Source organism: Salvelinus fontinalis, chromosome 10, assembly GCF_029448725.1.
Source record: "Salvelinus fontinalis isolate EN_2023a chromosome 10, ASM2944872v1, whole genome shotgun sequence".
Classification (NCBI taxonomy): Eukaryota; Metazoa; Chordata; class Actinopteri; order Salmoniformes; family Salmonidae; genus Salvelinus; species Salvelinus fontinalis.
This window is the reverse complement of record NC_074674.1, coordinates 14,257,921-14,272,500: the sequence shown is the minus strand read 5'-3', so window position 1 is coordinate 14,272,500 and position 14,580 is coordinate 14,257,921. Positions and strand designations below refer to the sequence as shown.

At 41.9% G+C, this 14,580-nt stretch overlaps 1 protein-coding gene across 2 annotated transcripts in view; it reads right to left on the bottom strand.

Moving 5' to 3' along the window:
- Positions 1-9,009: 9,009 nt before the first annotated feature.
- LOC129863657 (solute carrier family 12 member 2-like) overlaps positions 9,010-14,580 on the bottom strand; it is a 95,328-nt gene continuing 89,757 nt past the window's right edge. For both annotated transcript variants that reach the window (XM_055935784.1, XM_055935785.1), the window contains 2 exons: positions 14,427-14,494; positions 9,010-13,435 (listed from right to left, as the gene is read on the bottom strand). In XM_055935784.1, coding sequence (XP_055791759.1) covers positions 13,300-13,435; positions 14,427-14,494 — 204 coding nt within the window. In that variant the 3' untranslated portion in view covers positions 9,010-13,299. The remainder of the gene's footprint in view (positions 13,436-14,426; positions 14,495-14,580) is intronic.

The following is a 14,580-nucleotide window of genomic DNA, read 5'->3' as shown; positions in this document are numbered from 1 at the left end:
CAACCATTGAATGGACCCGCTGGAGTATGACTTGAATTGGCGTCGGTAGTTGTCAGGCGATGGAATAGCTATAGATGCTGGAGGTAAAAAGTGGGTACGATAGGTTTTCATGCATGCCGATGCAATAGTTGTACAACTCCAGGGGTCAATGCCGGAATCTTTGATGATCTCTTCTCTGAATCTGAGGCATCCTTCACGAAGTATAACCACATCATGACTCCCATCTCTTTATGGAAATCAAAGGTGTTATGACATACTGCCTCATACCATGTCATGAATCTCTCTCGCTCTTTGGGAGACATTTGACCACACCGTACATTTCGGGGCTGGGATAAGATCAAATATAATGTAGATTCTCCTCAGATGTGAAGAAATGAGGAAACCACCCTTTCACAGAGTGAGGCATTTGAGCCAATCTCATGGGAAAGAAACTTAAACTGTCAATGTATCTCTGGTTGAAGGCGGGGTCTACAAAACACAAGATTTTACTACCTTGCGCCATGACACTGGGTGTAACGCCTTGTTGTATCGGGGTTCAAAAGAAGATAGACACTTCACATTTCTAGAGCCTTATGATTCCTATACTGGGGTTTTCTGAAGAGTTTAAGAAAGAGTAGTGTACAATTGGGCCCCTCTGCTGACCACTTTTCACCCTTGAACGTCATGGTAGATACAAAAATAGGCAAATGAACCCCTGATTGCTGATTAGTGTCAAAATCATAAAACACATATTTCTCTGAATGTTCAGGGGCTGAATGTAACACTCGTGTGGCACTTCTTGACCCACTTCAGCGTCTCTGCTTTTCAAAGGCCCTGTACAGATTGGACGATGTATGATTCCATACACGTGAGGTTTAGGGCTGTCTATTTTAAGGTTGTAATTGCAATGGCATTTTGGACATTTCTTGTTAATGTCACAACTGCTTACAGATTTACATGCCTTGGGGTGCCACGTTTCAATTTTGTGTTTTTCGTAGCAGTAGGCCGAACGACATGTGCGTTGACAATCCGCACAGGGTGTTAGGTTTAAGGGTTGCATCGGACATGTTTCATCCAGACATACTGAACAGTTATAACGACAAGAGTGCCCCCCACCCCTTTCGGGTGCAGCCTGTATGACATGATGGACACACACATGGCGCTCCTAAAAACGCTGTGAAGTTGGTAATAGCATAATAATGGGCGTTTTGCACATAAAAGTACAGAATCTGAGGATGAGGTTGTGGGTTGTTCTGGAATTTCAAGAGAGCTGCATTAGTTCTACCGTGGTACAAAACCACAATCTTGATGTTCAGAAATTTTTCAAATTTGACTATGTCAGAGAAAGCCACATCCTCCTGTATACCTAGACCCACGGCATTTCGTAGCTCCCTAGCCTTCTGTAAAGCCTCTAGATCAGTACATCCAGGGTTGAGTAAATGTGCTAGGCCTATTGCAAAGCATAGCTGATTACCAGGATTGTGAACATTTATGAGATATGCAATCAGAAATCATAAACAATAAAAGGGCATGAGACTATCAAGTTTCCTTCTCTGACTCCCTCCACCTAGGGGTTGACGTACGATTTGCACAACGAGCTCTAGGGTCCTAGCAGCTATGATGGATAAATTAGATTGAACAAGTCGTTCCAGCAGGGCTATATATTGTTCAAGATCTGCTGCGGCATTGGGTAAAACAAGAGACACAGTGTTTCGCATACTATCTCCACAAATTTCAAGCTGTAAGACATCACGAGGTTCGGCAAAATCTGTTGCCCTCTCTAAAAGTTCGCTCAGCGTATCCAAGATCATCACATTAAAAACTGCATAATCAAGGTTCTGATTCATCCATGTGAAATTAAAAAACGGTCGAATCTCTGTATTGCTGAACTTATTTCGGTACACAACACGAACACTTCTATCAATACCATCGCCACTCTGATTTATTACACAATTTTCCAATTACTCAAAAACATTGTGTGGCTGCTCTGACTCCTCGGACATGGTAGTTAAAAGAGGTGTGTGTGTGGGATGGTGTTGAAGATGTTGTGCTCTCGTTTATTTGGTTAATTAAGGTTCTGATGGGATCTGCGATAACAGGTTTTCATCTGTCGGAATGATCGATGGATCTGTTAGCCCTGACGCACACACAACCCCACACACGTAACCCCTATCCTCGGGGTAAAATGTGTGTTTTGAGAGGCTTATATGTAGATGACCCCTCATTTTGAATTGTTTCAAGCACAATTGAAGAGACATACGCACACACACACCCGAAAAAAAACTTTGTTTTGAAACACACACACGCCCGCACACACACGTCTTTCTCTGAGACACACTGGGGGAGAGAAAAGACAGATTCCTTTCGTTAAAAGGCGAGAATTTTAAAACCCTTTATTTAATTCTAAATATTTAGTACAGACCTTTTAAAACATGCTATAATTAGTACAAACAATTTAACATCGCAATATTTAACCAAGCCAGAATGTTTTTTATACACATACAAAAAATTGTTATACATCCTATATATATATATTATTACAGCACAGTACTACACGTTAACACCCTTTAAATGCTTATATTTAGAACTGTCTGTTGTAGGAAAGACTGTATTCATACAAAAATAAAAAACATTGTTTTAAAAACAACTGCAGACCCCCCCCCGAAAAGCCCATTGTTTTGAAACACACACACGCGTCTTTCCTGAAACATTTCCTCCGAGACAGACTGGGAGAGAGAAAAGACAGATTCCTTTCGTTAAAGGTGAGAGACAATTTTAAAAACCTTTATTTAATTCTAAATATTTAGTACAGACCTTTTAACTTCTTTGGGCTGCAGGGGCAGTATTGAGTAGCTTGGATGAAAGGTGCCCATTTCAAACGGCCTCGTACTCAATTCTTGCTCGTACAATATGCATATTATTATTACTATTGGATAGAAAACACTCTCAAGTTTCTAAAACCGTTTGAATTATATCTGTGAGTAAAACAGAACTCATTTTGCAGCAAACTTCCTGTCAGAAAGTGAAAAATCTCAAATCTCAGATTTCATATATCTGTCGAACATGTGTACTATTAGTTTGCGCCCAGATTTTGGGCGCTCTCTCGCCATAACGTAAGCTGCATGTCGTAATGAAGTTATTTTTAGAATTCTAACACGGCGATTGCATTAAGAACTAAGCTATCTTTAATTTGCTGTCCAACATGTATTTTTTAGTAAAGTCTATGAATAGTTATTTGATTAGAATAGGTGAGTGTCAGAAATATATCCGGACATTCTGGGAAAAAGATGCTAAGTTTTCCCAATGTATAACCACGTTTTGTGCCGCTAAATATGCACATTTTCGAACAAACCATATATGTATTGTGTAATATGATGTTATAGGACTGTCATCTGATGAAGTTTGAGAAGGTTAGTGAAATAATTAATATCTTTTGCTGGTTTTGTCGCTATCGCTAACGTGCCTAACGAATCAATGCTGTTGTGTGGTTGGCTATTGTAGTAAGCTAATATAATGCTATATTGTGTTTTCGCTGTAAAACACTTAAACATCTTGTGAATCCAGCCAATATTTCCGATTCTTTGTCTTTAATTTGCTGTACACCATGTATTTTTCATATATGATGAGTATTTAGGTATTTCAATTTGGTCTCTGTAATTTTTCTAGCTGCTTCGGTGCTATTTTCGATTGTAGCTGCAATGTAAAACTATGATTTATACCTCAAATATGCAAATTTTTCGAACAAAACATAGATTTATTGAATAACTTGTTATAAGACTGTCATCTGATGAAGTTGTTTCTTGGTTAGTTTGGTTGGTTCTTGGTTAGTTAAGTTGGTTTTGTGCAAGCTACCTGTGCTGTGAAAAATGTCTGTGCTTTTTTGTATTTGGTGGTGAGCTAACATAAATATACGTGGTGTTTTCGCTGTAAAACATTTTAAAAATCGGACATGTTGGCTGGATTCACAAGATGTGTATCTTTCACACATTAACAAGTCCAATACAGCAAATGAAAGTTAAATATTTCTAAAAAATATATTTTGAATTTCGCGCCCTGCACTTGGACAGGCTGTTGTCATAAGTGTACCGGCACCGCACTGCAGCCATAAAAGGTTAAAACATGTTATAATTAGTTAAGCAATTTTACTATTCCTTTCTTACAGATAAAGGGGGCGGCTATATGATTAACTCAGACACCCATCCGTTTCTAATTCCCCATTTTCAAGCTGTGACCTGATCAGACCTTGTCTCTTCCTCGCAAGATATCTCGCACACTCCACGTTCCGTAAATTTTCTTTCCCTGGATAGATCAACCTTCTTGCAATTATGCCCCGGTTGTGTCTTAAGGATAGAAGCGGCGTAATTGTTCACGATGTTGGAAAAGATTGTCCAACTGTTTCATCATGGCCAGGAATATATGATAATCGCCCCACCTGAAGCTAAAGACAGGCCCCTTAATAGTTCACATCCATGCAGGCTTTTGAAAATATATACGAACTAACTGATTTTGTTGCATTTGAACTATTGAATTGGGCACATGCTAAAATTGATCCTTCGGAGTCTGGACTATACGCCATTGAAGAGATTCTTATGGCTTTCAAATCAGCTCGCCCGCACACTTCCTCTTCCAACGCATACCCGGGCAGCGTTGCCCCACACAGGGCGTGTTCGATCTGGCATAGCCCGAGCAGTATCTTAAGCCATTCTCTCATACGCAGCGCAGGAGAAAAACTCCCGGGTTTTGTTTGATAAAGGGAGCTGTAGCCGCTGTCTGTGAAAATCTTCACAGTTGAATCCTCCGGTTGGAAAATGTAACCCATATGTCCATCATTCATATCCAAAACTCCATTAAAACATTCAGGGGCCTCACACAGAATGTCCTCTATGTTTTTGTCACTGTGTTCTTGACACGAGGCACAGAGTACACCTACAATTGGCCTAGGAGACATGTTTAGTTTGGTGTTCTGGGTTTATATTAATTTCTTGTTTGGTGTCCTGGGGCTTATTTATAAGGACACATATGGCCCCCCAATAACCCCGGACATTCCTGTTTCATAGACAACAGCCCTCAGGTCACTACAACAGGGTGGGGGCCATACTCTTTGAAATGTTCAAACACATCCCCCAGTTCAACGAGGTCCCTACACATCAATCATCATGACAGCTTCAAAGGAACAGATGCACTATCTGGTTAAATAAACACTCTCCCCCTACCGTGAGAGCAGAAGGCAGGATGCCCATACATGGGCATACACACCTGACCTATCAAGTAGGGTCATAAATCACATGTGTGCCGTCTACTGTATTCTCTCTCACAGGTGACAGTGCACAGATCTGGGGAAGAGTACCAAAAAATTTCTGTAGCATTGAAGGTCCCCAAGAACACAGTGGCCTCCATCATTCTAAAATGGAAGAAGTTTGGAACCACTAAGACTCTTCCTATAGCTGGCCACCCGGCCATACTGAGCAATCGGGCGAGAAGGGCCTTGGTCAGGGAGGTGACCAAGAACCCGATGGTCACTGACAGAGCTCCTTTGTGGAGATGGGACAATCAAGGACAATCATCTCTACAGCACTCCACCAATCAGGCCTCTATGGTAGAGTGGCCCGACAGAAGCCACTCCTCAGTAAAAGGCACATGATAGCCCGCTTGGAGTTTGCCAAAAGGCACCCAAAGGACTCCGACCATGGGAAACAAGATTCTCTGGTCTGATGAAACCAAGATTGAAGTCTTTGTCCTGAATGCCAAGCGTCACATCTGGAGGAAACCTGGCACCATCCCTACAGTGAAGCATGGTGGTGGCAGCATCATGTTGTGGGGATGTTTTTCAGTGGCAGGGATTGGGAGACTAGTCAGGATCAAGGGAAAGATGAATGGAGCAAAGTGCAGAGAGATCCTTGATGAAAACCTGCTCCAGAGCACTCAGGGCCTCATACTGGGGGCGAAGGTTCACCTTCCAAGAGGACAACAACCCAAAGCACACATCCAAGACAAGGGAGGAGTGGCTTCAGGACAAGTCTCTGAATGTCCTTTAGTGGTCCAGCCAGAGCCCGGATTTGAACCCGATCGATCATCTCTGGAGACCTGAAAATAGCTGTGCAGCGACCCTCCCCATCCAACCTGACAGAGCTTGAAGATCTGCAGAGAAGAATGGGAGAAACTCCCCAAATACAGGTGTGCCAAGCTTGTTGTGTCATACCCAAGATGCGAGCCTGTTTTTCCTTTGTCATTATGTGGTACTGTGTGTAGATTGAGGCAGAATAAAAAAAAAAAAATACATTTTAGAATACAGCTGTCACGTAACAAAATGTGGAAAAAGTCAAGGGGTCTGAATACTTTCCAAATGCACTGTATGTAGAAGGGTGAATGACTGTGTACTGTTTTGGCAGAGTCAGTGTACAAAAGCTTGCCACATAAGAACAGACTCGCACACAAGAGACACCCAAATTAATCCATCCCCCCAAGACAACGCTCGTTTGGTATCAGTCCTGGACGCTGCATTTGTTAATGACCAAGCTGAAAAACGAGGCCAAATCAGGAAGTTCAGCCCCCCTTTAAATATCAATCACGCTATAACGCTGAACTTCAGCGATACAGATTGAATCCAGCCCTTTGGCTGAGATCTGGCAGCGGAAATGTTAGCTGTTGTGTGCTAAACGTTCTGAGGCAGAGGAACAATGGCTGTTTAATGAGGGAGATAATGCACTCATTTAGCTAGAGACAGAGAAAGGCTTGCCAAGGGACAGGGCGCTCAATGGCCAGCTTATGCTCCATCTACCTGTAATCGTCTGTATTAGGGAGTAGGACAAAGCACTTTTTAAAATGTATTTGTATTAAGTGTGAGGAGGGTTACAACTGTTGCGGACTGTGTTTGGCAATGTGTTTACACTGCATAACAGTTTTAGGCAGGCTGCACAAGTGGGGCTATTATGCTTGCTAAATGAGCTGGTAAATATACCCAATTTCCTTGAGTGGGAGGGCTGGCCATCTTGGCTGTAAATGGTTGTGGTGGGTCACAATTAGCCTATATGAAAGATAAGTTGTATAAAATGAATCATTTGCACGTAATTGCTTGGCCTGCGTACTGTATCTAGTAATAGTTTGGGTACGTACTGCTGGTTTGCCTTCATGGTAAATTTAACTAATAAGAAATGAAGCATCTACGTTTCTATTTAGCAATAATCCACAATGTTTTGGGATTGCAAAACTACAGTATTCAACAAGATGACTATCATGTCTTCGTAGACAGAGCTTGTCATAACTGAGCACATCTGAGCACTAGATGGTGGTAGAGGTGTGGTTGCGTGCACTGGATATTTCTCAGCCAGGTTTACAAACTGAACAGGTCTCACCATGGGATTTATAGTTTCTAAATCAAGTGTCAACTCCCTCCAACCAGGAGATCCAGTGCCTTCAGAAAGTATTCTCACCCCTAGACGTTTTCCCAAATTTTTCTGTGTTACAGCATGAATTTAAAATAGTTTAAATTGCGATGTTTTTTGTCACTGGCCTACACAAATACACCATAATGTCAAAGTGGAATAATGTTTTTATACATTTTTACAAATTCATAAATGTAAAGCTGAAATGACTTATTGAATCAATAAGTATTCAAACCCTTAGTTTTGTTATGGCAAGCCTAAATAAGTTCAGTGACTGAGTGTATTGATACACCATCCAAAGTGTAATTAATAACTTCACCATGCTCGAAGGGATATTCAATGCCTGCTTCTTCAGGTGCCCTTCTTTGCGAGCATTGTAAAACCCTGGTCTTTTTAGTTGAATCTGTTTTTGAAATTCACTGCTCGACTGATGTGTGGGGTACGGAGATGAGGTAGTCATAAAAAAAATTAACACTATTATTGCACAGTGAGTCCATGCAACTTGTGACTTACAAAGCATTTTTACAAATTCATAAATGTAAAGCTGAAATGACTTATTGAATCAATAAGTATTCAACCCCTTAGTTTTGTTATGGCAAGCCTAAATAGGTTGCAGGCGTCCTTCCTAACTCAGTTGCCAAAGAGAAAGGAAACCACTTAGGAATTTCACCATGAGGCCAATGGTGAGTTTAATTAATGGCTGTGATAGGAGAAAACTGAGGTTGGATAAACAACATTGTAGTTACTCCACAATACTAATCTAATTGACAGAGTGAAAAGGAAGCCTGTACAGAATACACATATTCCAAAACATGCATCCTGTTTGCAATAAGGCACTAAAGTAATACTGCAAACAATTAACACTTTGTATTCAGGACAAAAAGTTATGTTTGGGGCATATCCAATACAACACATTACTGAGTAGTACTCTCAATATTTTCAAGCATAGTGGTGGCAGTATCATGGTATGGGTATGCTTGTAATCTTTAAGGACTGGGGAGTTTTTCAGGATAAAAAATAAACGGAACGGAGCAAAATCATAGAGGAAAACTTGTCTGCTTTCCACCAGACACTGGGAGATGAATTCCCCTTTCAGCAGGACAATAACCTAAAACACAAGGCCAAATCTACACTGGAGTTTCTTACCAAGAAGACAGTGAATGTTCCTGAATGTCCAAGTTACAGTTTTTACTTAAATCTGTTTGAAAATGGTTGTCTAGCAATGATCAACAGCTTGAAGAAATTTGAAAAAGAATAATAGGCAATTGTTGCACAATCCAGGTGTGGAAAGCTGCTCGAGACTTACCCAGAAATATTCCCAGCTGTCATCGCTGCCAAAGGCGCTTCTACAAAGTATTGACTTAGGGCTGTGAATACTTATGTAAATAAAATATATTTCTATATTTCATTTTCAATACATTTGCAAAAATGTCTAAAAACATGTTTTCACTCTCATTTTTAGGGCAGTGTGTGTAGATCGATGAAAAATACATTTTTAATTCAGGCTTTAACACAACACGTGGAACAAGTCCAAGAAAATTTTCTGTAGGCACTGTATGCTGCTGTGCAAATCAAGCACTTCTGAAGGTGCTACCTTGTTTAAAATGCTAGTTATAGGTGGGGTAAAAAAAATACCCAAGTGCTTCAATGATGATTGATTTCATTTGATTTATTGCAATAGACATGTACAAAGTATGTTAAAATGTTTGAAAAAAGCAGATCTGTGACAGTTAAACAGTACAGCATATCAATACAAATACAGAGGATGAAGGCGTCTCAACATGGCTAGGCCACAAGTTACAGGCAACATGTTTTGGTCTCTTGGACAGAGCACAGTAGTGTCAGGCTTCGGCTAAATAATGACGTTTTGAGGACGTTATAGTAGTCCTCTCCTCACACCTATACATAGATGGAAAAAAGAACACACTCATGCCAAAAATCCCCGCCCGGTTGTATTGACACACATTTTCGTATTTATATATCTAAATACAAATGTAGAGTAACCCGTGTTTTGTTTGTAACATTGTTGCTTTGTATAGTAACTGAGGGTTGAGTGGTTTACTCACCGATACACAGAACAGATCTTGGTAAGTAAGATTGTACCATCTGGTTTCTAAAAAGCTTTACAATCCCCCACCCATTAAAAAAAACAATGTACATGCTTTGCACATATTTCAAAGAAATATAATTTTATACACTAGTATATTTACACTATATGTGTATATATTCGTTCACAATCACATGGCGTAGTCATTCTCTAGATAAAGGACACAGAACGGTGAGATGCAGTCGTGTGGGTGGGAACAGTTCATTGAGCCTGGAATACAAAGCACACTGCACTTGGATTTCCAGGTGGGACTGGAATCTAAAAGGATGTAGCTTATAGCGAAAACATTGAACTCGGCACTGTAGAAGTAAAAAATAAAATGAACTCTCAGTTTAGTGTTTATCAGATTTACATTCAACTGACCCAAACCTCCTGCCTAAAAAGTCATTCTTTTTGAAGAAATTGCATAAAGGATAAGAACTAGGGAAGAGAGGGGCAATGACGTGGTTGGCCCTAAATGCTATGACCTATAGACAGCGTGTTGGGTAAGGCGTGGGCAATACTGTACATTATAAACGCAAATAACCCTGTTTTGATCCAGTAGCTTTCGGCAGTTATTATAAAACCCTCATTCACAAGTTAAAGAAACAGTTAACATGCACCCTTTGCTTTGGGAAATTTCACCCCTGCGAGAAAGGCCCCACATGGTACGCACCACAACTTTAACTCTCCCGGAACAATGGCAAAGTGTGCTGACAATAGGTTTATGGGCCAGCCTAAATGGTACAAAAATGAACTGAGGGACAGTGAAACCCTTCAAATAAACCATGCATGGGATTCTATCCCAAACCCCTATTACAGTAGCTCACCTGCATAGAGGTATGTATCAGTGCCCTCTTGAAACATGCTAATCCATATCTTCTACCAACAATTGCCCCTCTTTTGAACACCCAAAAAGAACAGCCACGGAAAGATACTCAGCAAAGTGCCCCTACTCATCTTCACAGACCAGACAGAGTGGGAGTCGTTTCTGCATTGAACAGAAACGAACGGAGGAGAATTGAGGCTACTAGTCCAATGTACATCAGGGCAAGCGGACAAACAGTCAGACATGTGGGCATGAAGGACTCCGGTCCACTGTTGAGTGGAATACGTAAAAACAGTCTAGACCAGAGTATGTCCAGGTACCATTGTCTGAGGCAGAATGAGCTAATGCCACCACAACTGGAGAAAAGACTGACACGAAACGGCACTTTTCTATCAATGGTTAAACCTAAAGCAAGCAGATTCCAGACTGCTCCATGTAACAGACTAAGGTGGGCTTTCTTGAAATGGAAACAATAATAAGAAAATGGTACATACATATACAGAATTGTTTTTAAAATACTGGATAAAGTAGAGTGACAGTACATTCTTCTTTATGCAATACTCCTCTATAGCTACATCTGCATTGACCCACGAGTATAATCACACAGCCAGTACGGCTTATAAGACAATGACAACAATCATTACTTCTAGCATTTAAGGCAAAGTTTTAATTCGCGGTTGTAAGGGCTAGACCAGTTCCTTCGTAGAGTCACTCCAATGTGGGGAACCCGAGGGGCCGTGTCCTAACTTGAGATATGCGATAAGTAACTCACTTTCAAGTCTCCTACGGACATCGATACACGAATTCCGCAAACACGTTTGAGTAGAATTGGAGCATCTGAAGTTAGGATTCAGCCGATAGATTCCAATATGGTGACAGACTTCAACGTGGGGACCTCCTCGAGTCCAAAGGAGACTTGGACTAAGAACTTGTTTTTGGTTGAAACACTTGTTTGTGTTAGCAGCTGTTGTGAGACAACTGGCTCTTCAGCAGGGCAAAGCTAATCAGAAGCTATGCCATATTCTAGCCAACTGCAGTCATTTCTGACACAGTGTGGAAACAAGAACCCTGGAACTTCAAATTCTAGACCCGCGGATGCTTTTTGTTACGAGACAATTCTTCTACATCCTCCAATCAACTTTCAGAATTGAAGCAGATTGACTCTAGGATTAAGTAGAGGGTACTGCACTAGAAACTATTTCATTTACACAGCTTAAAAGGAAGACAAACAAACAGATAGAAAACAAAGTCAGAGGCCATTAAAAAAAAACAGGAAATAATTTAGGGATGGAGGAAGGAGGAGGAAAATAAACACCAGAGAAAAGCTTTTTATGCCATCAAGTGGAGACTCTGCTAACCTCCTACAATCAATCCACTACCATAAAAATCCTCAATAAAAATAGCTCTTATACATTTTTCATACCGTTCAATCTGGGTAGAGCGATTAAATAGTTTAATTATTGATTTCAACTGGAAGGCACATACATAAGGCAATAAAAAGTGTTGCAAAGCATTCGACATGACTCTCTCCCAACACAAGAAAATGAAAAATAAGAGAGGCATTATTGCTGCATTGAAGGAAAAAAAAGATATATAACTTAACATGACATCAAGAAGAATTGGAATAATAATAACAATATTAATAGTAATAACAAAATAGTGCGAAGCATGAACAGGCGCTTTCAAGCCAGAGAGGAAATCAACTTTGTAAATTAAATTGTGCACTTCTTTTCTCGCGTTAGGTTGAATGTGTTAGCCAGGGGTGCCGGAAATAACCCCCACGTGTTCTCCAGTTTCAAAAGAGTAGTGGGGACTTCACTGACCGACTGCCCTTTCACATACACTATATTTTCAAAAGTATGTGGACACCCCCTTCAAATTAGTGGATTCTGCCATGCAATCTCCATAGACAAACATTGGCAGTAGAATGGCTTTACTGAAGAGCTCAGTGACTTTCAACATGGGACCGTCTTAGGATGCCATCTTTCCAACAAGTCAGTTCGTAAAATTTCTGCCCTGCTAGATCTGCCCCGGTCAACTGTAAGTGCTGTTATTGTGAAGTGGAAACGTCTAGGAGCAACAACGGCTCAGCCGCGAAGTGGTAGGCCACAGTGCTGAAGTGCGTAAAAATCGTATGTCCTCAGTTGCAACACTCAGTACCGAGTTCCAAACTGCCGCTGGAAGCAACTACAGCACAATAACTGTTCGTCGGGAGCTTTATGAAATTGGTTTCCATGGCCGAGCAGACTCTAGAGCAGTGGGAACGTATTTTCTGGAGTGATGAATCACCATCTGGCAGTCTCACGGACAAATCTGGGTTTGGCTGATGCCAGGAGAACGCTACCTGCCAACTGTAAGTTTGGTGGAGGAGGAATAATGGTCTGGGGCTGTTTCCTGGTTCGGGCTAGGCCCCTTAGTTCCAGTGAAGGGACATCTTATTGCTATAGCATACAATGACATTCTGTGCTTCCAACTTTGTGGCAACAGTTTGGGGGAAGGCCCTTTCCTGTTTCAGCATGACAATGCCCCTGTATACAAAGCGAGGTCCATACAGAAATGGTTTGTCGAGATCGGAGTGGAAGAACTTGACCGGCTTGCAAAGAGCTCTGACCTCAACCTCATCGCACACCTTTGGGATGAATTGGAATGCCGACTGCGAGCCAGGCCTAATCGCCCAACATCAGTGCTCGACCTCACTAATGGTCGTGGCTGAATGGAAGCAAGTCCCTGCAGGAATGTTCCAACATCTAGTGTAAAGTCTTCCCAGAAGAGTGGAGGCTGTTATAGCAGCAAAGGGGGGGACCAACTCCATGTTCATGCCCATGATTTTCGACGAGCAGGTGTCCACATACTTTTGATCATGTAGTGTAAGAGGCTGGACGTCCACAGCAACACCATATCCTTTATCATTATTAATATTATCCTCAATTGCTACTGTTTCTACCTTCATTGAAGAATATGTGTGCGTGTCTTAGTTAGGGCTGGTGTAGGGATGGGAGGTCCCAAAGGCGGCATGTGTGTGTTTATGAGTAGAAGGTGAGGACGCTCTGGTGGTTGCCGCGCACCAGGAGGAGGGGAGGCAGATCCTTGGACAGAGTCTCCAGCCAGGACATGTAGAGAGCACTGGACACCGCACCCTTTCTGGCCAAGGGCATGCTCCTGTAGATCGAGAGAGAGAGTGTGATGTGATGAGTGACAGAAATAGCCCTATCCATTTGGATCCTTTCAAATCTCACCCTCGTGCCCCGTATATCTACAGCACAATAAACTCAATACCACACGCATACTTTAATAAAGTGCAGTATGACTAACAGAGCATTGAAACACCCTATTCTACACATCCATTAATGAGACACAAAATGGAGGTCCAGTGACACTGAGGACAATGGGTTTTTCTATTGCTCTCTGGCCACTGGCCCCGTTCAGTATTAGTGGTGGAGGTGGGGAGAGCAGTAGTGCTGTGGTGTTGTGAATAGGATAGGACAGCAGGGACCGAAGCAGAGCCAAGCCAGTGGTGGAAAGAGACAACGCAAGGGCAATTAACCCACAGCGCTACTTAATGAGTGCGAGTGGAGTATTGTGTGTGTGCGCCCATGCATAGAGAGGGAAGGATGAGTGAGGAAGCAGAGGGAGAATAAATGGGAAGCAGGATGATGGTAGGAAAATGGCGAGGGGGAGAATAGGAAGAGGTAAATAAAGAAGACGAGTGGATTGAGAAAGAGAGAAGGTAGAGCAACAGAGAGAAAAGATGAAAGAGAAGTGGCAGGGAGAGAAGGAGGAGAGAAGACCTAAAGGGGACGAGGAGGGAGACAGAGGAGAGCAAGAGAGTGTGAGGGCAGCTGGCGTCTCAGTTTACAGGGCACCCAGCTGATTCACTTAGCGGCTGTTATTACAATTGACATTTTAGTCACTTAGCAGACGCTCTTATCCAGAGCAACTTACAGGAGCAATTTGGGTTAAGTGCCTTGCTCAAGGGCACATTGACAGATTTTTCACCTATTCGGCTCGGGGATTCAAGCCAGTAACCTTTCGTTTACCGGCCCAATGCTCTTAACCTGCTAGGCTACCTGCCGGCCCCAGACACAAGGCCTCAATACTTTTGCGTGCACACACACCACACAAAAAAAGACATGCTCTTAAATCTACTTGCATGACAATGAGGTTAGCTGTGCTTGAGTGTTCCTTCAGCAGTTCGTTCAGTCTGATCTGACGATTAGTCTGAGAAGAACCAAAACAAAAACACAGGTTAAAACGGATACACATTCGTCGAGAATCCCATCTGAAGCAGCGGCCACACTTTGCTG